This window comes from Taudactylus pleione, unplaced genomic scaffold (genome assembly GCF_031769625.1).
Source record: "Taudactylus pleione unplaced genomic scaffold, aTauple2 ptg002067l, whole genome shotgun sequence".
Lineage (NCBI taxonomy): Eukaryota > Metazoa > Chordata > Amphibia > Anura > Myobatrachidae > Taudactylus > Taudactylus pleione.
The window spans coordinates 187,793-215,670 of NW_028286462.1; the positions used below are offsets into that span (position 1 = coordinate 187,793).

Below are 27,878 nucleotides of genomic sequence, written 5' to 3' on the forward strand. Positions count from 1 at the left end.
GCGCAGTCTCCTATATACAGACTCAGGAGCACACAGATATACAGGTGTCACATATCACATTACTCAGCGCAGTCTCCATATACAGACTCAGGAGCACACAGATATACAGGTGTTACATATCACATTACTCAGCGCAGTCTCCTATCACATTACTCAGCACAGTCTCCCATATACAGACTCAGGAGTACACAGATATACAGGTGTCACATATCACATTACTCAGCGCAGTCTCCTATATACAGACTCAGGAGCACACAGATATACAGGTGTCACATATCACATTACTCAGCACAGTCTCCTATATACAGACTCAGGAGCACACAGATATACAGGTGTCACATATCACATTACTCAGAGCAGTCTCCCATATACAGACTCAGGAGCACACAGATATACAGGTGTCACATATCACATTACTCAGCACAGTCTCCCATATACAGACTCAGGAGCACACAGATATACAGGGGTCACATATCACATTACTCAGCGCAGTCTCCCATATACAGACTCAGGAGCACACAGATATACAGGGGTCACATATCACATTACTCAGCGCAGTCTCCTATATACAGACTCAGGAGCACACAGATATACAGGTGTCACATATCGCATTACTCAGTGCAGTCTCCTATATACAGACTCAGGAGCACACAGATATACAGGTGTCACACATCGCATTACTCAGCGCAGTCTCCTATATACAGACACAGGAGCACACAGATATACAGGTGTCACATATCACATTACTCAGCGCAGTCTCCTATATACAGACTCAGGAGCACACAGATATACAGGTGTCACATATCACATTACTCAGCGCAGTCTCCCATATACAGACTCAGGAGCACACAGATATACAGGTGTCACATTACTCAGCGCAGTCTCCCATATACAGACTCAGGAGCACACAGATATACAGGTGTCACATATCACATTACTCAGCGCAGTCTCCCATATACAGACACAGGAGCACACAGATATACAGGTGTCACATCACTCAGCACAGTCTCCCATATACAGACTCAGGAGCACACAGATATACAGGTGTCACCTATCACATTACTCAGCGCAGTCTCCTATATACAGACTCAGGAGCACACAGATATACAGGTGTCACATATCACATTACTCAGCACAGTCTCCCATATACAGACTCAGGAGCACACAGATATACAGGTGTCACATATCACATTACTCAGCGCAGTCTCCTATATACAGACTCAGGAGCACACAGATATACAGGTGTCACATATCACATTACTCAGCGCAGTCTCCCATATACAGACTCAGGAGCACACAGATATACAGGTGTCACATATCACATTACTCAGCGCAGTCTCCCATATACAGACTCAGGAGCACACAGATATACAGGTGTCACATATCGCATTACTCAGTGCAGTCTCCTATATACAGACTCAGGAGCACACAGATATACAGGTGTCACACATCACATTACTCAGCGCAGTCTCCTATATACAGACACAGGAGCACACAGATATACAGGTGTCACATATCACATTACTCAGCGCAGTCTCCTATATACAGACTCAGGAGCACACAGATATACAGGTGTCACATATCACATTACTCAGCGCAGTCTCCCATATACAGACTCAGGAGCACACAGATATACAGGTGTCACATTACTCAGCGCAGTCTCCCATATACAGACTCGGGAGCACACAGATATACAGGTGTCACATATCACATTACTCAGCGCAGTCTCCCATATACAGACACAGGAGCACACAGATATACAGGTGTCACATCACTCAGCACAGTCTCCCATATACAGACTCAGGAGCACACAGATATACAGGTGTCACCTATCACATTACTCAGCGCAGTCTCCTATATACAGACTCAGGAGCACACAGATATACAGGTGTCACATATCACATCACTCAGCACAGTCTCCCATATACAGACTCAGGAGCACACAGATATACAGGTGTCACATATCGCATTACTCAGTGCAGTCTCCTATATACAGACTCAGGAGCACACATATATACAGGTGTCACATATCACATTACTCAGCACAGTCTCCATATACAGACACAGGAGCACACAGATATACAGGTGTCACATATCACATTACTCAGCGCAGTCTCCTATATACAGACTCAGGAGCACACAGATATACAGGTGTCACATATCACATTACTCAGCGCAGTCTCCTATATACAGACTCAGGAGCACACAGATATACAGGTGTCACATATCACATTACTCAGCGCAGTCTCCTATATACAGACACAGGAGCACACAGATATACAGGTGTCACATATCACATTACTCAGCGCAGTCTCCTATATACAGACTCAGGAGCACACAGATATACAGGTGTCACATATCACATTACTCAGCGCAGTCTCCTATATACAGACTCAGGAGCACACAGATATACAGGTGTCACATATCACATTACTCAGCGCAGTCTCCTATATACAGACTCAGGAGCACACAGATATACAGGTGTCACATATCACATTACTCAGCACAGTCTCTTGTATACAGACTCAGGAGCACACAGATATACAGGTGTCACATATCACATTACTCAGCGCAGTCTCCTATATACAGACTCAGGAGCACACAGATATACAGGTGTCACATATCACATTACTCAGCGCAGTCTCCTATATACAGACACAGGAGCACACAGATATACAGGTGTCACATATCACATTACTCAGCGCAGTCTCCTATATACAGACTCAGGAGCACACAGATATACAGGTGTCACATATCACATTACTCAGCGCAGTCTCCTATATACAGACTCAGGAGCACACAGATATACAGGTGTCACATATCACATTACTCAGCGCAGTCTCCTATATACAGACTCAGGAGCACACAGATATACAGGTGTCACATATCACATTACTCAGCACAGTCTCTTGTATACAGACTCATGTCGTGAGTTCACTCTTAGCTCACTTTAAGTATGACACTGGGAGTCCAATGCTCTTTTTTTCAATAATTAAAATATCTTTATCCATACAGCGGCCTGTGAATAAAACTCTTCTTTCAACAAATAGGAACTTTTCTTACAACCTGGAAATAATTACTAATAGTAATAAACATTATAGAAAGACACAACCATCGTCTTTGTCTTAAGTGGAATCAGTGTTCTAGTTTTTATTGTGAACTTTACTTATTTAGTTGGTTTATTTCTATGTATAAAACACATTTTGTATTTTTTTTTTTCATAAATATTGAGACCCTTCAATCTGTCGCGTTTTCTCTCCTCTTATCTGAGTGGTTTCTATATGATTACAGGGTTATATTGAGAGCGCAGCGATTGGATTGGTCAGGTGTTAGTGAACGTTTCCATACCCCTGTATTGGCTGAGGTCTGTGCTGCGTATAGTGAGAGGCCTTCTCCTGTCTTTCCCCCCAGTCTCACCTTCCATGACGGTTACTCTGATCCCCTGAATTGGCGGAAGAGCTCGCAGTCGTTATCGTTGCAGGATTTCTCTGCGAAAGGGATTTGGCAGCGGGTGGGGAGTCCAGTCGGTGCCGTCACAATTGTCCTGGACTCACTGAGCTGGATTTTGTCCCGGTGTCCTCTTCCATCCGTCTGTCACACACTACGTGGATTATCCCGGCACCAGGCGAAGGATGGTAAGCGCACCCATGATGCACTCTGCTGTCCGTGTGTAACTATGAGAGTTATTGTGGGGTCTGTAGCTGTAGGAACCAGGTAGTGATCCTGACCACCTCATTGATGCCCAGGAGTGAGGGTGGTGGAGATGAGGTTTCTGGGCATATGGCTGAGCGCTGCTGTGAGGGGGCGGCTGTAATGGGGCGAGATACAACGTCCTTTGTAATACACAATGTACAGATTCATTAGCCCAGGACAGTGAAGCAGCTTTGTAACTGGCTGTCACTGGGGGCTAAGGAGAGCAATCACAGGGAGATGCTGGGAACAGGTCTCCCATAGTCACTTAACCCCATTCCCTCAGCTGGTCCCCAAGAAAGACGACCATGCCGCTTTTATTGTCAGCTCTCACCTGTATGACGTCTATCACCTGCTATATATATATATATATATATATATATATATATATATATATATATATATTATATACAGTGCTACACCTATCACCTGCCTTGTGTAGCATAGTGTGAGTGTTTAATCTATCTCATATATTTTTTAAATATGTATGTTGTACATACACCCCCCCCCCCTCTAGGCTGGTATGAGCTGAGGGCGACGCCATTAGAGGTTAGTAAGGTAATGGCACCTGCCAGTGTATATAATAACAGCACTAGGCTGGTATGAGGTGAGGGCGACGCCATTAGAGGTTAGTAAGGTGATGGCACCTGCCAGTGTATATAATAACAGCACTAGGCTGGTATGAGCTGAGGGTGATGACATTAGAGATTAGTAAGGTAATGGCACCTGCCAGTGTATAGAATAACAGCACTAGGCTGGTATGAGCTGAGGGTGACGCCATTAGAGGTTAGTAAGGTAATGGCACCTGCCAGTGTATATAATAACAGCACTAGGCTGGTATGAGGTGAGGGTGATGCCATTAGAGGTTAGTAAGGTAATGGCACATACCAGTGTATATAATAACAGCACTAGGCTGGTATGAGATGAGGGTGACGCCATTAGAGGTTAGTACCTAAGGTAATGGCACCTGCCAGTGTATATAATAACAGCACTAGGCTGGTATGAGCTGAGGGTGACGCCATTAGAGGTTAGTAATGTAATGGCACCTGCCAGTGTATATAATAACAGCACTAGGCTGGTATGAGCTGAGGGTGACGCCATTAGAGGTTAGTAATGTAATGGCACCTGCCAGTGTATATAATAACAGCACTAGGCTGGTATGAGCTGAGGATGACGCCATTAGAGGTTAGTAATGTAATGGCACATGCCAGTGTATATAATAACAGCACTAGGCTGGTATGAGGTGAGGGTGATGACATTAGAGGTTAGTAAAATAATGGCACCTACCAGTGTATATAATAACAGCACTAGGCTGTTATGAGCTGAGGGTGATGCCATTAGAGGTTAGTAATGTAATGGCACATACCAGTGTATATAATAACAGCACTAGGCTGGTATGAGGTGAGAGTGACGCCATTAGAGGTTAGTAGTGTAATGGCACATGCCAGTGTATATAATAACAGCACTAGGCTGGTATGAGCTGAGGGTGACGCCATTAGAGGTTAGTAAGGTAATGGCATCTGCCAGTGTATATAATAACAGCACTAGGCTGGTATGAGCTGAGGGTGACGCCATTAGAGGTTAGTAAGATAATGGCACCTGCCAGTGTATATAATAACAGCACTAGGCTGGTATGAGGTGAGGGTGACGCCATTAGAGGTTAGTAAGATAATGGCACCTGCCAGTGTATATAATAACAGCACTAGGCTGGTATGAGATGAGGGTGATGACATTGGAGCATAGTAAGGTAATGGCACCTGCCAGTGTATATAATAACAGCACTAGGCTGGTATGAGGTGAGGGTGACGCCATTAGAGGTTAGTAAGGTAATGGCACCTGCCAGTGTATATAAGAACAGCACTAGGCTGGTATGAGGTGAGGGTGATGACATTTGAGATTAGTAAGGTAATGGCACCTGCCAGTGTATATAATAACAGCACTAGGCTGGTATGAGCTGAGGGTGATGCCATTAGAGGTTTGTAAGGTAATGGCACCTGCCAGTGTATATAATAACAGCACTAGGCTGGTATGAGCTGAGGGTGACGCCATTAGAGGTTAGTAAGGTAATGGCACCTGCCAGTGTATATAATAACAGCACTAGGCTGGTATGAGGTGAGGGTGACGCCATTAGAGGTTAGTAAGGTAATGGCACCTGCCAGTGTATATAAGAACAGCACTAGGCTGGTATGAGCTGAGGGTGACGCCATTAGAGGTTAGTAAGGTAATGGCACCTGCCAGTGTATATAATAACAGCACTAGGCTGGTATGAGGTGAGGGTGATGCCATTAGAGGTTAGTAATGTAATGGCACCTGCCACTGTATATAATAACAGCACTAGGCTGGTATGAGCTGAGGTTGATGACATTAGAGGTTAGTAAGGTAATGGCACCTGCCAGTGTATATAATAACAGCACTAGGCTGGTATGAGGTGATGGTGACGCCATTAGAGGTTAGTAAGGTAATGGCTCCTGCCAGTGTATATAATAACAGCACTAGGCTGGTATGAGGTGATGGTGACGCCATTAGAGGTTAGTAAGGTAATGGCTCCTGCCAGTGTATATAATAACAGCACTAGGCTGGTAAGAGGTGAGGGTGATGCCATTAGAGGTTAGTAAGATAGTGGCACCTGCCAGTGTATATAATAACAGCACTAGGCTGGTAAGAGGTGAGGGTGATGCCATTAGAGGTTAGTAAGATAGTGGCACCTGCCAGTGTATATAATAACAGCACTAGGCTGGTAAGAGGTGAGGGTGATGCCATTAGAGGTTAGTAAGGTAATGGCACCTGCCAGTGTATATAATAACAGCACTAGGCTGGTATGAGGTGAGGGTGATGCCATTAGAGGTTAGTAAGATAGTGGCACCTGCCAGTGTATATAGTAACAGCACTAGGCTGGTATGAGGTGAGGGTGATGCCATTAGAGGTTAGTAATGTAATGTCACCTGCCAGTGTATATAATAACAGCACTAGGCTGGTATGAGGTGAGGGTGACGCCATTAGAGGTTAGTCAGGTAATGGCACCTGCCAGTGTATATAATAACAGCACTAGGCTGGTATGAGCTGAGGGTGATGCCATTAGAGGTTAGTAAGGTAATGGCACCTGCCAGTGTATATAATAACAGCACTACGCTGGTATGAGCTGAGGGTGATGCCATTAGAGGTTAGTAAGGTAATGGCACCTGCCAGTGTATATAATAACAGCACTAGGCTGGTATGAGCTGAGGGTGATGACATTAGAGGTTAGTAAGGTAATGGCACCTGCCAGTGTATATAATAACAGCACTAGGCTGGTATGAGCTGAGAGTGATGACATTAGAGGATAGTAAGTAATAGCAGCTGCCAGTGTATATAATAACAGCACTAGGCTGGTATGAGGTGAGGGTGACGCCATTAGAGGTTAGTAGTGTAATGGCACCTGCCAGTGTATATAATAACAGCACTAGGCTGGTATGAGCTGAGGGTGACGCCATTAGAGGTTAGTAAGGTAATGGCACATACCAGTGTATATAATAACAGCACTAGGCTGGTATGAGCTGAGGGTGACGCCATTAGAGGTTAGTAAGGTAATGGCACCTGCCAGTGTATATAATAACAGCACTAGGCTGGTATGAGCTGAGGGTGACGCCATTAGAGGTTAGTAATGTAATGGCACATGCCAGTGTATATAATAACAGCACTAGGCTGGTATGAGCTGAGGGTGATGACATTAGAGGTTAGTAATGTAATGGTACCTGCCAGTGTATATAATAACAGCACTAGGCTGGTATGAGCTGAGGGTGATGCCATTACACGTTAGTAAGGTAATGGCACCTGCCAGTGTATATAATAACAGCACTAGGCTGGTATGAGCTGAGGGTGATGCCATTACACGTTAGTAAGGTAATGGCTCCTGCCAGTGTATATAATAACAGCACTACGCTGGTATGAGCTGAGGGTGATGCCATTACACGTTACTAATGTAATGGCACCTGCCAGTGTATATAATAACAGCACTAGGCTGGTATGAGCTGATGGTGATGACATTAGAGGTTAGTAAGGTAATGGCACCTGCCAGTGTATATAATAACAGCACTAGGCTGGTATGAGGTGAGGGTGATGCCATTAGAGATTAGTAATGTAATGGCACCTGCCAGTGTATATAATAACAGCAGTAGGCTGGTATGAGCTGAGGGTGATGCCATTAGAGATTAGTAATGTAAAGGCACCTGCCAGTGTATATAATAACAGCAGTAGGCTGGTATAAGCTGAGGGTGATGCCATTAGAGGTTAGTAAGATAATGGCACCTGCCAGTGTATATAATAACAGCACTAGGCTGGTATGAGCTGAGGGTGATGACATTAGAGGTTAGTAAGGTAATGGCACCTGCCAGTGTATATAATAACAGCACTAGGCTGGTATGAGGTGAGGGTGATGCCATTAGAGGTTAGTAATGTAATGGCACCTGCCAGTGTATATAATAACAGCACTAGGCTGGTATGAGCTGAGGGTGACGCCATTAGAGGTTAGTAAGGTAATGGCACCTGCCAGTGTATATAATAACAGCACTAGGCTGGTATGAGCTGAGGGTGATGCCATTAGAGGTTAGTAAGGTAATGGCACATACCAGTGTATATAATAACAGCACTAGGCTGGTATGAGCTGAGGGTGATGCCATTAGAGGTTAGTAAGATAATGGCACCTGCCAGTGTATATAATAACAGCACTAGGCTGGTATGAGCTGAGGGTGATGACATTAGAGGTTAGTAATGTAATGGTACCTGCCAGTGTATATAATAACAGCACTAGGCTGGTATGAGCTGAGGGTGATGCCATTACACGTTAGTAAGGTAATGGCACCTGCCAGTGTATATAATAACAGCACTAGACTGGTATGAGCTGAGGGTGATGCCATTACACGTTAGTAAGGTAATGGCACCTGCCAGTGTACATAATAACAGCAGTAGGCTGGTATGAGCTGAGGGTGATGCCATTACACGTTAGTAATGTAATGGCACCTGCCAGTGTATATAATAACAGCACTAGGCTGGTATGAGCTGAGGGTGATGACATTAGAGGTTAGTAAGGTAATGGCACCTGCCAGTGTATATAATAACAGCACTAGGCTGGTATGAGGTGAGGGTGATGCCATTAGAGGTTAGTAAGGTAATGGCACCTGCCAGTGTATATAATAACAGCACTAGGCTGGTATGAGGTGAGGGTGACGCCATTAGAGTTTAGTAATGTAATGGCACCTGCCAGTGTATATAATAACAGCACTAGGCTGGTATGAGCTGAGGGTGACGCCATTAGAGGTTAGTAAGGTAATGGCACCTGCCAGTGTATATAATAACAGCACTAGGCTGGTATGAGCTGAGGGTGATGCCATTAGAGGTTAGTAAGCTAATGGCACCTGCCAGTGTATATAATAACAGCACTAGGCTGGTATGAGCTGAGGGTGACGCCATTAGAGGTTAGTAAGGTAATGGCACCTGCCAGTGTATATAATAACAGCACTAGGCTGGTATGAGCTGAGGGTGATGCCATTAGAGGTTAGTAACGTAATGGCACATACCAGTGTATATAATAACAGCACTAGGCTGGTATGAGGTGAGGGTGATGCCATTAGAGGTTAGTAAGGTAATGGTACCTGCCAGTGTATATAATAACAGCACTAGGCTGGTATGAGCTGAGGGTGACGCCATTAGAGGTTAGTAAGGTAATGGCACCTGCCAGTGTATATAATAACATCACTAGGCTGGTATGAGGTGAGGGTGATGCCATTAGAGGTTAGTAAGGTAATGGCACATACCAGTGTATATAATAACAGCACTAGGCTGGTATGAGCTGAGGGTGATGCCATTAGAGGTTAGTAAGGTAATGGCACCTGCCAGTGTATATAACACCAGCACTAGGCTGGTATGAGCTGAGGGTGACGCCATTAGAGGTTAGTAAGGTAATGGCACCTGCCAGTGTATATAATAACAGCACTAGGCTGGAATGAGCTGAGGGTGACGCCATTAGAGGTTAGTAAGGTAATGGCACCTGCCAGTGTATATAATAACAGCACTAGGCTGGTATGAGCTGAGGGTGACGCCATTAGAGGTTAGTAATGTAATGGCACATGCCAGTGTATATAATAACAGCACTAGGCTGGTATGAGGTGAGGGTGATGACATTAGAGGTTAGTAAGGTAATGGCACCTGCCAGTGTATATAATAACAGCACTAGGCTGGAATGAGCTGAGGGTGATGACATTAGAGGTTAGTAATGTAATGGTACCTGCCAGTGTATATAATAACAGCACTAGGCTGGTATGAGCTGAGGGTGATGCCATTACACGTTAGTAAGGTAATGGCACCTGCCAGTGTATATAATAACAGCACTAGGCTGGTATGAGCTGAGGGTGATGCCATTACACGTTAGTAAGGTAATGGCACCTGCCAGTGTATATAATAACAGCAGTAGGCTGGTATGAGCTGAGGGTGATGCCATTACACGTTAGTAATGTAATGGCACCTGCCAGTGTATATAATAACAGCACTAGGCTGGTATGAGGTGAGGGTGATGCCATTAGAGGTTAGTATGGTAATGGCACCTGCCAGTGTATATAATAACAGCACTAGGCTGGTATGAGGTGAGGGTGATGCCATTAGAGGTTAGTAAGGTAATGGCACCTGCCAGTGTATATAATAACAGCAGTAGGCTGGTATGAGCTGAGGGTGACGCCATTAGAGGTTAGTAATGTAATGGTACCTGCCAGTGTATATAATAACAGCACTAGGCTGGTATGAGCTGAGGGTGATGCCATTAGAGGTTAGTAAGATAATGGCACCTGCCAGTGTATATAATAACAGCACTAGGCTGGTATGAGCTGAGGGTGATGACATTAGAGGTTAGTAAGGTAATGGCACCTGCCAGTGTATATAATAACAGCACTAGGCTGGTATGAGGTGAGGGTGATGCCATTAGAGGTTAGTAAGATAATGGCACCTGCCAGTGTATTTAATAACAGCACCGGGCTGGTATGAGCTGAGGGTGACTCCATTAGAGGTTAGTAAGGTAATGGCACATTCCAGTGTATATAATAACAGCACTAGGCTGGTATGAGCTGAGGGTGATGCCATTAGAGGTTAGTAAGGTTATGGCACCTGCCAGTGTATATAATAACAGCACTAGGCTGGTATGAACTGAGGGTGATGACATTAGAGGTTAGTAAGGTAATGGCACCTGCCAGTGTATATAATAACAGCACTAGGCTGGTATGAGCTGAGGGTGACGCCATTAGAGGTTAGTAAGGTAATGGCACCTGCCATTGTATATAATAACAGCACTAGGCTGGAATGAGCTGAGGGTGATGCCATTAGAGGTTAGTAAGGTAATGGCACCTGCCAGTGTATATAATAACAGCACTAGGCTGGTATGAGCTGAGGGTGATGACATTAGAGGTTAGTAAGGTAATGGCACCTGCCAGTGTATATAATAACTGCACTAGGCTGGTATGAGCTGAGGGTGACGCCATTAGAGGTTAGTAAGGTAATGGCACCTGCCAGTGTATATAATAACAGCACTAGGCTGGTATGAGCTGAGGGTGATGCCATTACACGTTAGTAAGGTAATGGCACCTGCCAGTGTATATAATAACAGCACTAGGCTGGTATGAGCTGAGGGTGATGCCATTACACGTTAGTAAGGTAATGGCACCTGCCAGTGTATATAATAACAGCACTAGGCTGGTATGAGCTGAGGGTGACGCCATTAGATGCTAGTAATGTAATGGCACCTGCCAGTGTATATAATAATAGCACTAGGCTGGTATGAGCTGGGGGTGATGCCATTAGAGGTTAGTAATGTAATGGCACCTGCCAGTGTTATATAATAACAGCACTAGGCTGGTATGAGCTGAGGGTGATGCCATTAGAGGTTACTAAGGTAATGGCACCTGCCAGTGTATATAATAACAGCACTAGGCTGGTATGAGGTGAGGGTGATGACATTAGACGTTAGTAAGGTAATGGCACCTGCCAGTGTATATAATAACAGCACTAGGCTGGTATGAGCTGAGGGTGATGCCATTAGAGGTTAGTAAGGTAATGGCACCTGCCAGTATATATAATAACAGCACTAGGCTGGTATGAGCTGAGGGTGATGACATTAGAGGTTAGTTAGGTAATGGCACCTGCCAGTGTATTTAATAACAGCACTAGGCTGGTATGAGGTGAGGGTGATGACATTAGAGATTAGTAAGGTAATGGCACCTGCCAGTGTATATAATAACAGCACTAGGCTGGTATGAGGTGAGGGTGATGACATTAGAGGTTAGTAAGGTAATGGCACCTGCCAGTGTATATAATAACAGCACTAGGCTGGTATGAGCTGAGGGTGATGCCATTACACGTTAGTAAGGTAATGGCACCTGCCAGTGTATATAATAACAGCACTAGGCTGGTATGAGCTGAGGGTGATGCCATTACACGTTAGTAAGGTAATGGCACCTGCCAGTGTATATAATAACAGCACTAGGCTGGTATGAGCTGAGGTTGATGACATTAGAGGTTAGTAAGGTAATGGCACCTGCCAGTGTATATAATAACAGCACTAGGCTGGTATGAGGTGATGGTGACGCCATTAGAGGTTAGTAAGGTAATGGCTCCTGCCAGTGTATATAATAACAGCACTAGGCTGGTATGAGGTGATGGTGACGCCATTAGAGGTTAGTAAGGTAATGGCTCCTGCCAGTGTATATAATAACAGCACTAGGCTGGTAAGAGGTGAGGGTGATGCCATTAGAGGTTAGTAAGATAGTGGCACCTGCCAGTGTATATAATAACAGCACTAGGCTGGTAAGAGGTGAGGGTGATGCCATTAGAGGTTAGTAAGATAGTGGCACCTGCCAGTGTATATAATAACAGCACTAGGCTGGTAAGAGGTGAGGGTGATGCCATTAGAGGTTAGTAAGGTAATGGCACCTGCCAGTGTATATAATAACAGCACTAGGCTGGTATGAGGTGAGGGTGATGCCATTACACGTTAGTAAGGTAATGGCACCTGCCAGTGTATATAATAACTGCACTAGGCTGGTATGAGCTGAGGGTGATGCCATTACACGTTAGTAAGGTAATGGCACCTGCCAGTGTATATAATAACAGCACTAGGCTGGTATGAGCTGAGGGTGACGCCATTAGATGCTAGTAATGTAATGGCACCTGCCAGTGTATATAATAATAGCACTAGGCTGGTATGAGCTGGGGGTGATGCCATTAGAGGTTAGTAATGTAATGGCACCTGCCAGTGTTATATAATAACAGCACTAGGCTGGTATGAGCTGAGGGTGATGCCATTAGAGGTTACTAAGGTAATGGCACCTGCCAGTGTATATAATAACAGCACTAGGCTGGTATGAGGTGAGGGTGATGACATTAGACGTTAGTAAGGTAATGGCACCTGCCAGTGTATATAATAACAGCACTAGGCTGGTATGAGCTGAGGGTGATGCCATTAGAGGTTAGTAAGGTAATGGCACCTGCCAGTATATATAATAACAGCACTAGGCTGGTATGAGCTGAGGGTGATGACATTATAGGTTAGTTAGGTAATGGCACCTGCCAGTGTATTTAATAACAGCACTAGGCTGGTATGAGGTGAGGGTGATGACATTAGAGATTAGTAAGGTACTGGCACCTGCCAGTGTATATAATAACAGCACTAGGCTGGTATGAGGTGAGGGTGATGACATTAGAGATTAGTAAGGTAATGGCACCTGCCAGTGTATATAATAACAGCACTAGGCTGGTATGAGCTGAGGGTGATGCCATTACACGTTAGTAAGGTAATGGCACCTGCCAGTGTATATAATAACAGCACTAGGCTGGTATGAGCTGAGGGTGATGCCATTACACGTTAGTAAGGTAATGGCACCTGCCAGTGTATATAATAACAGCACTAGGCTGGTATGAGCTGAGGTTGATGACATTAGAGGTTAGTAAGGTAATGGCACCTGCCAGTGTATATAATAACAGCACTAGGCTGGTATGAGGTGATGGTGACGCCATTAGAGGTTAGTAAGGTAATGGCTCCTGCCAGTGTATATAATAACAGCACTAGGCTGGTATGAGGTGATGGTGACGCCATTAGAGGTTAGTAAGGTAATGGCTCCTGCCAGTGTATATAATAACAGCACTAGGCTGGTAAGAGGTGAGGGTGATGCCATTAGAGGTTAGTAAGATAGTGGCACCTGCCAGTGTATATAATAACAGCACTAGGCTGGTAAGAGGTGAGGGTGATGCCATTAGAGGTTAGTAAGATAGTGGCACCTGCCAGTGTATATAATAACAGCACTAGGCTGGTAAGAGGTGAGGGTGATGCCATTAGAGGTTAGTAAGGTAATGGCACCTGCCAGTGTATATAATAACAGCACTAGGCTGGTATGAGGTGAGGGTGATGCCATTAGAGGTTAGTAAGATAGTGGCACCTGCCAGTGTATATAATAACAGCACTAGGCTGGTATGAGGTGAGGGTGATGCCATTAGAGGTTAGTAATGTAATGTCACCTGCCAGTGTATATAATAACAGCACTAGGCTGGTATGAGGTGAGGGTGACGCCATTAGAGGTTAGTCAGGTAATGGCACCTGCCAGTGTATATAATAACAGCACTAGGCTGGTATGAGCTGAGGGTGATGCCATTAGAGGTTAGTAAGGTAATGGCACCTGCCAGTGTATATAATAACAGCACTACGCTGGTATGAGCTGAGGGTGATGCCATTAGAGGTTAGTAAGGTAATGGCACCTGCCAGTGTATATAATAACAGCACTAGGCTGGTATGAGCTGAGGGTGATGACATTAGAGGTTAGTAAGGTAATGGCACCTGCCAGTGTATATAATAACAGCACTAGGCTGGTATGAGCTGAGAGTGATGACATTAGAGGATAGTAAGGTAATAGCAGCTGCCAGTGTATATAATAACAGCACTAGGCTGGTATGAGGTGAGGGTGACGCCATTAGAGGTTAGTAGTGTAATGGCACCTGCCAGTGTATATAATAACAGCACTAGGCTGGTATGAGCTGAGGGTGACGCCATTAGAGGTTAGTAAGGTAATGGCACATACCAGTGTATATAATAACAGCACTAGGCTGGTATGAGCTGAGGGTGACGCCATTAGAGGTTAGTAAGGTAATGGCACCTGCCAGTGTATATAATAACAGCACTAGGCTGGTATGAGCTGAGGGTGACGCCATTAGAGGTTAGTAATGTAATGGCACATGCCAGTGTATATAATAACAGCACTAGGCTGGTATGAGCTGAGGGTGATGACATTAGAGGTTAGTAATGTAATGGTACCTGCCAGTGTATATAATAACAGCACTAGGCTGGTATGAGCTGAGGGTGATGCCATTACACGTTAGTAAGGTAATGGCACCTGCCAGTGTATATAATAACAGCACTAGGCTGGTATGAGCTGAGGGTGATGCCATTACACGTTAGTAAGGTAATGGCTCCTGCCAGTGTATATAATAACAGCACTACGCTGGTATGAGCTGAGGGTGATGCCATTACACGTTACTAATGTAATGGCACCTGCCAGTGTATATAATAACAGCACTAGGCTGGTATGAGCTGATGGTGATGACATTAGAGGTTAGTAAGGTAATGGCACCTGCCAGTGTATATAATAACAGCACTAGGCTGGTATGAGGTGAGGGTGATGCCATTAGAGATTAGTAATGTAATGGCACCTGCCAGTGTATATAATAACAGCAGTAGGCTGGTATGAGCTGAGGGTGATGCCATTAGAGATTAGTAATGTAAAGGCACCTGCCAGTGTATATAATAACAGCAGTAGGCTGGTATAAGCTGAGGGTGATGCCATTAGAGGTTAGTAAGATAATGGCACCTGCCAGTGTATATAATAACAGCACTAGGCTGGTATGAGCTGAGGGTGATGACATTAGAGGTTAGTAAGGTAATGGCATCTGCCAGTGTATATAATAACAGCACTAGGCTGGTATGAGGTGAGGGTGATGCCATTAGAGGTTAGTAATGTAATGGCACCTGCCAGTGTATATAATAACAGCACTAGGCTGGTATGAGCTGAGGGTGACGCCATTAGAGGTTAGTAAGGTAATGGCACCTGCCAGTGTATATAATAACAGCACTAGGCTGGTATGAGCTGAGGGTGATGCCATTAGAGGTTAGTAAGGTAATGGCACATACCAGTGTATATAATAACAGCACTAGGCTGGTATGAGCTGAGGGTGATGCCATTAGAGGTTAGTAAGATAATGGCACCTGCCAGTGTATATAATAACAGCACTAGGCTGGTATGAGCTGAGGGTGATGACATTAGAGGTTAGTAATGTAATGGTACCTGCCAGTGTATATAATAACAGCACTAGGCTGGTATGAGCTGAGGGTGATGCCATTACACGTTAGTAAGGTAATGGCACCTGCCAGTGTATATAATAACAGCACTAGACTGGTATGAGCTGAGGGTGATGCCATTACACGTTAGTAAGGTAATGGCACCTGCCAGTGTACATAATAACAGCAGTAGGCTGGTATGAGCTGAGGGTGATGCCATTACACGTTAGTAATGTAATGGCACCTGCCAGTGTATATAATAACAGCACTAGGCTGGTATGAGCTGAGGGTGATGACATTAGAGGTTAGTAAGGTAATGGCACCTGCCAGTGTATATAATAACAGCACTAGGCTGGTATGAGGTGAGGGTGATGCCATTAGAGGTTAGTAAGGTAATGGCACCTGCCAGTGTATATAATAACAGCACTAGGCTGGTATGAGCTGAGGGTGACGCCATTAGAGGTTAGTAAGGTAATGGCACCTGCCAGTGTATATAATAACATCACTAGGCTGGTATGAGGTGAGGGTGATGCCATTAGAGGTTAGTAAGGTAATGGCACATACCAGTGTATATAATAACAGCACTAGGCTGGTATGAGCTGAGGGTGATGCCATTAGAGGTTAGTAAGGTAATGGCACCTGCCAGTGTATATAATAACAGCACTAGGCTGGTATGAGCTGAGGGTGATGCCATTAGAGGTTAGTAAGGTAATGGCACATACCAGTGTATATAATAACAGCACTAGGCTGGTATGAGGTGAGGGTGATGCCATTAGAGGTTAGTAAGGTAATGGTACCTGCCAGTGTATATAATAACAGCACTAGGCTGGTATGAGCTGAGGGTGACGCCATTAGAGGTTAGTAAGGTAATGGCACCTGCCAGTGTATATAATAACATCACTAGGCTGGTATGAGGTGAGGGTGATGCCATTAGAGGTTAGTAAGGTAATGGCCCATACCAGTGTATATAATAACAGCACTAGGCTGGTATGAGCTGAGGGTGATGCCATTAGAGGTTAGTAAGGTAATGGCACCTGCCAGTGTATATAACACCAGCACTAGGCTGGTATGAGCTGAGGGTGACGCCATTAGAGGTTAGTAAGGTAATGGCACCTACCAGTGTATATAATAACAGCACTAGGCTGGAATGAGCTGAGGGTGACGCCATTAGAGGTTAGTAAGGTAATGGCACCTGCCAGTGTATATAATAACAGCACTAGGCTGGTATGAGCTGAGGGTGACGCCATTAGAGGTTAGTAATGTAATGGCACATGCCAGTGTATATAATAACAGCACTAGGCTGGTATGAGGTGAGGGTGATGACATTAGAGGTTAGTAAGGTAATGGCACCTGCCAGTGTATATAATAACAGCACTAGGCTGGAATGAGCTGAGGGTGATGACATTAGAGGTTAGTAATGTAATGGTACCTGCCAGTGTATATAATAACAGCACTAGGCTGGTATGAGCTGAGGGTGATGCCATTACACGTTAGTAAGGTAATGGCACCTGCCAGTGTATATAATAACAGCACTAGGCTGGTATGAGCTGAGGGTGATGCCATTACACGTTAGTAAGGTAATGGCACCTGCCAGTGTATATAATAACAGCAGTAGGCTGGTATGAGCTGAGGGTGATGCCATTACACGTTAGTAATGTAATGGCACCTGCCAGTGTATATAATAACAGCACTAGGCTGGTATGAGGTGAGGGTGATGCCATTAGAGGTTAGTATGGTAATGGCACCTGCCAGTGTATATAATAACAGCACTAGGCTGGTATGAGGTGAGGGTGATGCCATTAGAGGTTAGTAAGGTAATGGCACCTGCCAGTGTATATAATAACAGCAGTAGGCTGGTATGAGCTGAGGGTGACGCCATTAGAGGTTAGTAATGTAATGGTACCTGCCAGTGTATATAATAACAGCACTAGGCTGGTATGAGCTGAGGGTGATGCCATTAGAGGTTAGTAAGATAATGGCACCTGCCAGTGTATATAATAACAGCACTAGGCTGGTATGAGCTGAGGGTGATGACATTAGAGGTTAGTAAGGTAATGGCACCTGCCAGTGTATATAATAACAGCACTAGGCTGGTATGAGGTGAGGGTGATGCCATTAGAGGTTAGTAAGATAATGGCACCTGCCAGTGTATTTAATAACAGCACCGGGCTGGTATGAGCTGAGGGTGACTCCATTAGAGGTTAGTAAGGTAATGGCACATTCCAGTGTATATAATAACAGCACTAGGCTGGTATGAGCTGAGGGTGATGCCATTAGAGGTTAGTAAGGTTATGGCACCTGCCAGTGTACATAATAACAGCACTAGGCTGGTATGAACTGAGGGTGATGACATTACAGGTTAGTAAGGTAATGGCACCTGCCAGTGTATATAATAACAGCACTAGGCTGGTATGAGCTGAGGGTGACGCCATTAGAGGTTAGTAAGGTAATGGCACCTGCCATTGTATATAATAACAGCACTAGGCTGGAATGAGCTGAGGGTGATGCCATTAGAGGTTAGTAAGGTAATGGCACCTGCCAGTGTATATAATAACAGCACTAGGCTGGTATGAGCTGAGGGTGATGACATTAGAGGTTAGTAAGGTAATGGCACCTGCCAGTGTATATAATAACTGCACTAGGCTGGTATGAGCTGAGGGTGACGCCATTAGAGGTTAGTAAGGTAATGGCACCTGCCAGTGTATATAATAACAGCACTAGGCTGGTATGAGCTGAGGGTGATGCCATTACACGTTAGTAAGGTAATGGCACCTGCCAGTGTATATAATAACAGCACTAGGCTGGTATGAGCTGAGGGTGATGCCATTACACGTTAGTAAGGTAATGGCACCTGCCAGTGTATATAATAACAGCACTAGGCTGGTATGAGCTGAGGGTGACGCCATTAGATGCTAGTAATGTAATGGCACCTGCCAGTGTATATAATAATAGCACTAGGCTGGTATGAGCTGGGGGTGATGCCATTAGAGGTTAGTAATGTAATGGCACCTGCCAGTGTTATATAATAACAGCACTAGGCTGGTATGAGCTGAGGGTGATGCCATTAGAGGTTACTAAGGTAATGGCACCTGCCAGTGTATATAATAACAGCACTAGGCTGGTATGAGGTGAGGGTGATGACATTAGACGTTAGTAAGGTAATGGCATCTGCCAGTGTATATAATAACAGCACTAGGCTGGTATGAGCTGAGGGTGATGCCATTAGAGGTTAGTAAGGTAATGGCACCTGCCAGTATATATAATAACAGCACTAGGCTGGTATGAGCTGAGGGTGATGACATTAGAGGTTAGTTAGGTAATGGCACCTGCCAGTGTATTTAATAACAGCACTAGGCTGGTATGAGGTGAGGGTGATGACATTAGAGATTAGTAAGGTAATGGCACCTGCCAGTGTATATAATAACAGCACTAGGCTGGTATGAGGTGAGGGTGATGACATTAGAGGTTAGTAAGGTAATGGCACCTGCCAGTGTATATAATAACAGCACTAGGCTGGTATGAGCTGAGGGTGATGCCATTACACGTTAGTAAGGTAATGGCACCTGCCAGTGTATATAATAACAGCACTAGGCTGGTATGAGCTGAGGGTGATGCCATTACACGTTAGTAAGGTAATGGCACCTGCCAGTGTATATAATAACAGCACTAGGCTGGTATGAGCTGAGGGTGATGCCATTACACGTTAGTAATGTAATGGCACCTGCCAGTGTATATAATAACAGCACTAGGCTGGTATGAGCTGAGGGTGACGCCATTAGATGCTAGTAATGTAATGGCACCTGCCAGTGTATATAATAATAGCACTAGGCTGGTATGAGCTGGAGGTGATGCCATTAGAGGTTAGTAATGTAATGGCACCTGCCAGTGTTATATAATAACAGCACTAGGCTGGTATGAGCTGAGGGTGATGCCATTAGAGGTTACTAAGGTAATGGCACCTGCCAGTGTATATAATAACAGCACTAGGCTGGTATGAGGTGAGGGTGATGACATTAGAGGTTAGTAAGGTAATGGCACCTGCCAGTGTATATAATAACAGCACTAGGCTGGTATGAGCTGAGGGTGACGCCATTAGAGGTTGGTAAGGTAATGGCACCTGCCAGTGTATATAATAACACCACTAGGCTGGTATGAGGTGAGGGTGACGCCATTAGAGGTTAGTAAGGTAATGGCACCTGCCAGTGTATATAATAACAGCACTAGGCTGGTATGAGCTGAGGGTGATGCCATTAGAGGTTAGTAAGGTAATGGCACCTGCCAGTGTATATAATAACAGCACTAGGCTGGTATGAGCTGAGGGTGACGCCATTAGAGGTTGGTAAGGTAATGGCACCTGCCAGTGTATATAATAACAGCACTAGGCTGGTATGAGCTGAGGGTGATGCCATTACACGTTAGTAAGGTAATGGCACCTGCCAGTGTATATAATAACAGCACTAGGCTGGTATGAGCTGAGGGTGATGCCATTACACGTTAGTAAGGTAATGGCACCTGCCAGTGTATATAATAACAGCACTAGGCTGGTATGAGCTGAGGGTGATGCCATTACACGTTAGTAATGTAATGGCACCTGCCAGTGTATATAATAACAGCACTAGGCTGGTATGAGCTGAGGGTGACGCCATTAGATGCTAGTAATGTAATGGCACCTGCCAGTGTATATAATAATAGCACTAGGCTGGTATGAGCTGGGGGTGATGCCATTAGAGGTTAGTAATGTAATGGCACCTGCCAGTGTTATATAATAACAGCACTAGGCTGGTATGAGCTGAGGGTGATGCCATTAGAGGTTACTAAGGTAATGGCACCTGCCAGTGTATATAATAACAGCACTAGGCTGGTATGAGGTGAGGGTGATGACATTAGAGGTTAGTAAGGTAATGGCACCTGCCAGTGTATATAATAACAGCACTAGGCTGGTATGAGCTGAGGGTGATGCCATTAGAGGTTAGTAAGGTAATGGCACCTGCCAGTATATATAATAACAGCACTAGGCTGGTATGAGCTGAGGGTGATGACATTAGAGGTTAGTAAGGTAATGGCACCTGCCAGTGTATATAATAACAGCACTAGGCTGGTATGAGGTGAGGGTGATGACATTAGAGATTAGTAAGGTAATGGCACCTGCAAGTGTATATAATAACACACTAGGCTGGTATGAGGTGAGGGTGATGACATTAGAGGTTAGTAAGGTAATGGCACCTGCCAGTGTATATAATAACACCACTAGGCTGGTATGAGGTGAGGGTGACGCCATTAGAGGTTAGTAAGGTAATAGCTCCTGCCAGTGTATATAATAACAGCACTAGGCTGGTATGAGCTGAGGGTGATGCCATTAGAGGTTAGTAAGGTAATGGCACCTGCCAGTGTATATAATAACAGCACTAGGCTGGTATGAGCTGAGGGTGACGCCATTAGAGGTTAGTAAGGTAATGGCACCCGACAGTGTATATAATAACAGCACTAGGCTGGTATGAGCTGAGGGTGATGACATTAGAGGTTAGTAAGGTAATGGCACATACCAGTGTATATAATAACAGCACTAGGCTGGTATGAGCTGAGGGTGACGCCATTAGAGGTTAGTAATGTAATGGCACATGCCAGTGTATATAATAACAGCACTAGGCTGGTATGAGCTGAGGGTGACGCCATTAGAGGTTAGTAATGTAATGGCACCTGCCAGTGTATATAATAACAGCACTAGGCTGTTATGAGCTGAGGGTGATGACATTAGAGGTTAGTAATGTAATGGCACATGCCAGTGTATATAATAACAGCACTAGGCTGGTATGAGGTGAGGGTGATGCCATTAGAGGTTAGTAATGTAATGGCACATGCCAGTGTATATAATAACAGCACTAGGCTGGTAAGAGCTGAGGGTGATGACATTAGAGGTTAGTAAGGTAATGGCACCTGCCAGTGTATATAATAACAGCACTAGGCTGGTATGAGCTGAGGGTGACGCCATTAGAGGTTAGTAAGGTAATGGCACCTGCCAGTGTATATAATAACATCACTAGGCTGGTATGAGCTGAGGGTGACGCCATTAGAGGTTAGTAAGGTAATGGCACATACCAGTGTATATAATAACAGCACTAGGCTGGTATGAGCTGAGGGTGATGCCATTAGAGGTTAGTAAGGTAATGGCACCTGCCAGTGTATATAACACCAGCACTAGGCTGGTATGAGCTGAGGGTGACGCCATTAGAGGTTAGTAAGGTAATGGCACCTACCAGTGTATATAATAACAGCACTAGGCTGGAATGAGCTGAGGGTGACGCCATTAGAGGTTAGTAAGGTAATGGCACCTGCCAGTGTATATAATAACAGCACTAGGCTGGTATGAGCTGAGGGTGACGCCATTAGAGGTTAGTAATGTAATGGCACATGCCAGTGTATATAATAACAGCACTAGGCTGGTATGAGGTGAGGGTGATGACATTAGAGGTTAGTAAGGTAATGGCACCTGCCAGTGTATATAATAACAGCACTAGGCTGGAATGAGCTGAGGGTGATGACATTAGAGGTTAGTAATGTAATGGTACCTGCCAGTGTATATAATAACAGCACTAGGCTGGTATGAGCTGAGGGTGATGCCATTACACGTTAGTAAGGTAATGGCACCTGCCAGTGTATATAATAACAGCACTAGGCTGGTATGAGCTGAGGGTGATGCCATTACACGTTAGTAAGGTAATGGCACCTGCCAGTGTATATAATAACAGCAGTAGGCTGGTATGAGCTGAGGGTGATGCCATTACACGTTAGTAATGTAATGGCACCTGCCAGTGTATATAATAACAGCACTAGGCTGGTATGAGGTGAGGGTGATGCCATTAGAGGTTAGTATGGTAATGGCACCTGCCAGTGTATATAATAACAGCACTAGGCTGGTATGAGGTGAGGGTGATGCCATTAGAGGTTAGTAAGGTAATGGCACCTGCCAGTGTATATAATAACAGCAGTAGGCTGGTATGAGCTGAGGGTGACGCCATTAGAGGTTAGTAATGTAATGGTACCTGCCAGTGTATATAATAACAGCACTAGGCTGGTATGAGCTGAGGGTGATGCCATTAGAGGTTAGTAAGATAATGGCACCTGCCAGTGTATATAATAACAGCACTAGGCTGGTATGAGCTGAGGGTGATGACATTAGAGGTTAGTAAGGTAATGGCACCTGCCAGTGTATATAATAACAGCACTAGGCTGGTATGAGGTGAGGGTGATGCCATTAGAGGTTAGTAAGATAATGGCACCTGCCAGTGTATTTAATAACAGCACCGGGCTGGTATGAGCTGAGGGTGACTCCATTAGAGGTTAGTAAGGTAATGGCACATTCCAGTGTATATAATAACAGCACTAGGCTGGTATGAGCTGAGGGTGATGCCATTAGAGGTTAGTAAGGTTATGGCACCTGCCAGTGTATATAATAACAGCACTAGGCTGGTATGAACTGAGGGTGATGACATTACAGGTTAGTAAGGTAATGGCACCTGCCAGTGTATATAATAACAGCACTAGGCTGGTATGAGCTGAGGGTGACGCCATTAGAGGTTAGTAAGGTAATGGCACCTGCCATTGTATATAATAACAGCACTAGGCTGGAATGAGCTGAGGGTGATGCCATTAGAGGTTAGTAAGGTAATGGCACCTGCCAGTGTATATAATAACAGCACTAGGCTGGTATGAGCTGAGGGTGATGACATTAGAGGTTAGTAAGGTAATGGCACCTGCCAGTGTATATAATAACTGCACTAGGCTGGTATGAGCTGAGGGTGACGCCATTAGAGGTTAGTAAGGTAATGGCACCTGCCAGTGTATATAATAACAGCACTAGGCTGGTATGAGCTGAGGGTGATGCCATTACACGTTAGTAAGGTAATGGCACCTGCCAGTGTATATAATAACAGCACTAGGCTGGTATGAGCTGAGGGTGATGCCATTACACGTTAGTAAGGTAATGGCACCTGCCAGTGTATATAATAACAGCACTAGGCTGGTATGAGCTGAGGGTGACGCCATTAGATGCTAGTAATGTAATGGCACCTGCCAGTGTATATAATAATAGCACTAGGCTGGTATGAGCTGGGGGTGATGCCATTAGAGGTTAGTAATGTAATGGCACCTGCCAGTGTTATATAATAACAGCACTAGGCTGGTATGAGCTGAGGGTGATGCCATTAGAGGTTACTAAGGTAATGGCACCTGCCAGTGTATATAATAACAGCACTAGGCTGGTATGAGGTGAGGGTGATGACATTAGACGTTAGTAAGGTAATGGCACCTGCCAGTGTATATAATAACAGCACTAGGCTGGTATGAGCTGAGGGTGATGCCATTAGAGGTTAGTAAGGTAATGGCACCTGCCAGTATATATAATAACAGCACTAGGCTGGTATGAGCTGAGGGTGATGACATTAGAGGTTAGTTAGGTAATGGCACCTGCCAGTGTATTTAATAACAGCACTAGGCTGGTATGAGGTGAGGGTGATGACATTAGAGATTAGTAAGGTAATGGCACCTGCCAGTGTATATAATAACAGCACTAGGCTGGTATGAGGTGAGGGTGATGACATTAGAGGTTAGTAAGGTAATGGCACCTGCCAGTGTATATAATAACAGCACTAGGCTGGTATGAGCTGAGGGTGATGCCATTACACGTTAGTAAGGTAATGGCACCTGCCAGTGTATATAATAACAGCACTAGGCTGGTATGAGCTGAGGGTGATGCCATTACACGTTAGTAAGGTAATGGCACCTGCCAGTGTATATAATAACAGCACTAGGCTGGTATGAGCTGAGGGTGATGCCATTACACGTTAGTAATGTAATGGCACCTGCCAGTGTATATAATAACAGCACTAGGCTGGTATGAGCTGGAGGTGATGCCATTAGAGGTTAGTAATGTAATGGCACCTGCCAGTGTATATAATAATAGCACTAGGCTGGTATGAGCTGGAGGTGATGCCATTAGAGGTTAGTAATGTAATGGCACCTGCCAGTGTTATATAATAACAGCACTAGGCTGGTATGAGCTGAGGGTGATGCCATTAGAGGTTACTAAGGTAATGGCACCTGCCAGTGTATATAATAACAGCACTAGGCTGGTATGAGGTGAGGGTGATGACATTAGAGGTTAGTAAGGTAATGGCACCTGCCAGTGTATATAATAACAGCACTAGGCTGGTATGAGCTGAGGGTGACGCCATTAGAGGTTGGTAAGGTAATGGCACCTGCCAGTGTATATAATAACACCACTAGGCTGGTATGAGGTGAGGGTGACGCCATTAGAGGTTAGTAAGGTAATGGCACCTGCCAGTGTATATAATAACAGCACTAGGCTGGTATGAGCTGAGGGTGATGCCATTAGAGGTTAGTAAGGTAATGGCACCTGCCAGTGTATATAATAACAGCACTAGGCTGGTATGAGCTGAGGGTGACGCCATTAGAGGTTGGTAAGGTAATGGCACCTGCCAGTGTATATAATAACAGCACTAGGCTGGTATGAGCTGAGGGTGATGCCATTACACGTTAGTAAGGTAATGGCACCTGCCAGTGTATATAATAACAGCACTAGGCTGGTATGAGCTGAGGGTGATGCCATTACACGTTAGTAAGGTAATGGCACCTGCCAGTGTATATAATAACAGCACTAGGCTGGTATGAGCTGAGGGTGATGCCATTACACGTTAGTAATGTAATGGCACCTGCCAGTGTATATAATAACAGCACTAGGCTGGTATGAGCTGAGGGTGACGCCATTAGATGCTAGTAATGTAATGGCACCTGCCAGTGTATATAATAATAGCACTAGGCTGGTATGAGCTGGGGGTGATGCCATTAGAGGTTAGTAATGTAATGGCACCTGCCAGTGTTATATAATAACAGCACTAGGCTGGTATGAGCTGAGGGTGATGCCATTAGAGGTTACTAAGGTAATGGCACCTGCCAGTGTATATAATAACAGCACTAGGCTGGTATGAGGTGAGGGTGATGACATTAGAGGTTAGTAAGGTAATGGCACCTGCCAGTGTATATAATAACAGCACTAGGCTGGTATGAGCTGAGGGTGATGCCATTAGAGGTTAGTAAGGTAATGGCACCTGCCAGTATATATAATAACAGCACTAGGCTGGTATGAGCTGAGGGTGATGACATTAGAGGTTAGTAAGGTAATGGCACCTGCCAGTGTATATAATAACAGCACTAGGCTGGTATGAGGTGAGGGTGATGACATTAGAGATTAGTAAGGTAATGGCACCTGCAAGTGTATATAATAACACACTAGGCTGGTATGAGGTGAGGGTGATGACATTAGAGGTTAGTAAGGTAATGGCACCTGCCAGTGTATATAATAACACCACTAGGCTGGTATGAGGTGAGGGTGACGCCATTAGAGGTTAGTAAGGTAATAGCTCCTGCCAGTGTATATAATAACAGCACTAGGCTGGTATGAGCTGAGGGTGATGCCATTAGAGGTTAGTAAGGTAATGGCACCTGCCAGTGTATATAATAACAGCACTAGGCTGGTATGAGCTGAGGGTGACGCCATTAGAGGTTAGTAAGGTAATGGCACCCGACAGTGTATATAATAACAGCACTAGGCTGGTATGAGCTGAGGGTGATGACATTAGAGGTTAGTAAGGTAATGGCACATACCAGTGTATATAATAACAGCACTAGGCTGGTATGAGCTGAGGGTGACGCCATTAGAGGTTAGTAATGTAATGGCACATGCCAGTGTATATAATAACAGCACTAGGCTGGTATGAGCTGAGGGTGACGCCATTAGAGGTTAGTAATGTAATGGCACCTGCCAGTGTATATAATAACAGCACTAGGCTGTTATGAGCTGAGGGTGATGACATTAGAGGTTAGTAATGTAATGGCACATGCCAGTGTATATAATAACAGCACTAGGCTGGTATGAGGTGAGGGTGATGCCATTAGAGGTTAGTAATGTAATGGCACATGCCAGTGTATATAATAACAGCACTAGGCTGGTAAGAGCTGAGGGTGATGACATTAGAGGTTAGTAAGGTAATGGCACCTGCCAGTGTATATAATAACAGCACTAGGCTGGTATGAGCTGAGGGTGACGCCATTAGAGGTTAGTAAGGTAATGGCACCTGCCAGTGTATATAATAACAGCACTAGGCTGCTATGAGCTGAGGGTGACGCCATTAGAGGTTAGTAAGGTAATGGCACCTGCCAGTGTATATAATAACAGCACTAGGCTGGTATGAGCTGAGGGTGACGCCATTAGAGGTTAGTAAGGTAATGGCACCTGCCAGTGTATATAATAACAGCACTAGGCTGGTATGAGGTGAGGGTGACGCCATTAGAGGTTAGTAAGGTAATAGCTCCTGCCAGTGTATATAATAACAGCACTAGGCTGGTATGAGCTGAGGGTGATGCCATTAGAGGTTAGTAAGGTAATGGCACCTGCCAGTGTATATAATAACAGCACTAGGCTGGTATGAGCTGAGGGTGATGCCATTAGGGGTTATTAATGTAATGGCACCTGCCAGTGTATATAATAACAGCAGTAGGCTGGTATGAGCTGAGGGTGACGCCATTAGAGGTTAGTAAGGTAATGGCACCTGCCAGTGTATATAATAACAGCACTAGGCTGGTATGAGCTGAGGGTGACGCCATTAGAGGTTAGTAAGGTAATGGCACCCGACAGTGTATATAATAACAGCACTAGGCTGGTATGAGCTGAGGGTGATGACATTAGAGGTTAGTAAGGTAATGGCACATACCAGTGTATATAATAACAGCACTAGGCTGGTATGAGCTGAGGGTGACGCCATTAGAGGTTAGTAAT

At 44.8% G+C, this 27,878-nt stretch overlaps 1 protein-coding gene across 1 annotated transcript in view; it reads left to right on the forward strand.

Moving 5' to 3' along the window:
• ELP5 (elongator acetyltransferase complex subunit 5) overlaps nucleotides 1-27,878 on the forward strand; it is a gene marked incomplete at its 3' end in the record, with an annotated part of 230,252 nt that overhangs the window by 187,674 nt on the left and 14,700 nt on the right. Inside the window, exon 4 of the mRNA XM_088465637.1 lies at nucleotides 3,412-3,635. Coding sequence (XP_088321763.1) covers nucleotides 3,412-3,635 — 224 coding nt within the window. The remainder of the gene's footprint in view (nucleotides 1-3,411; nucleotides 3,636-27,878) is intronic.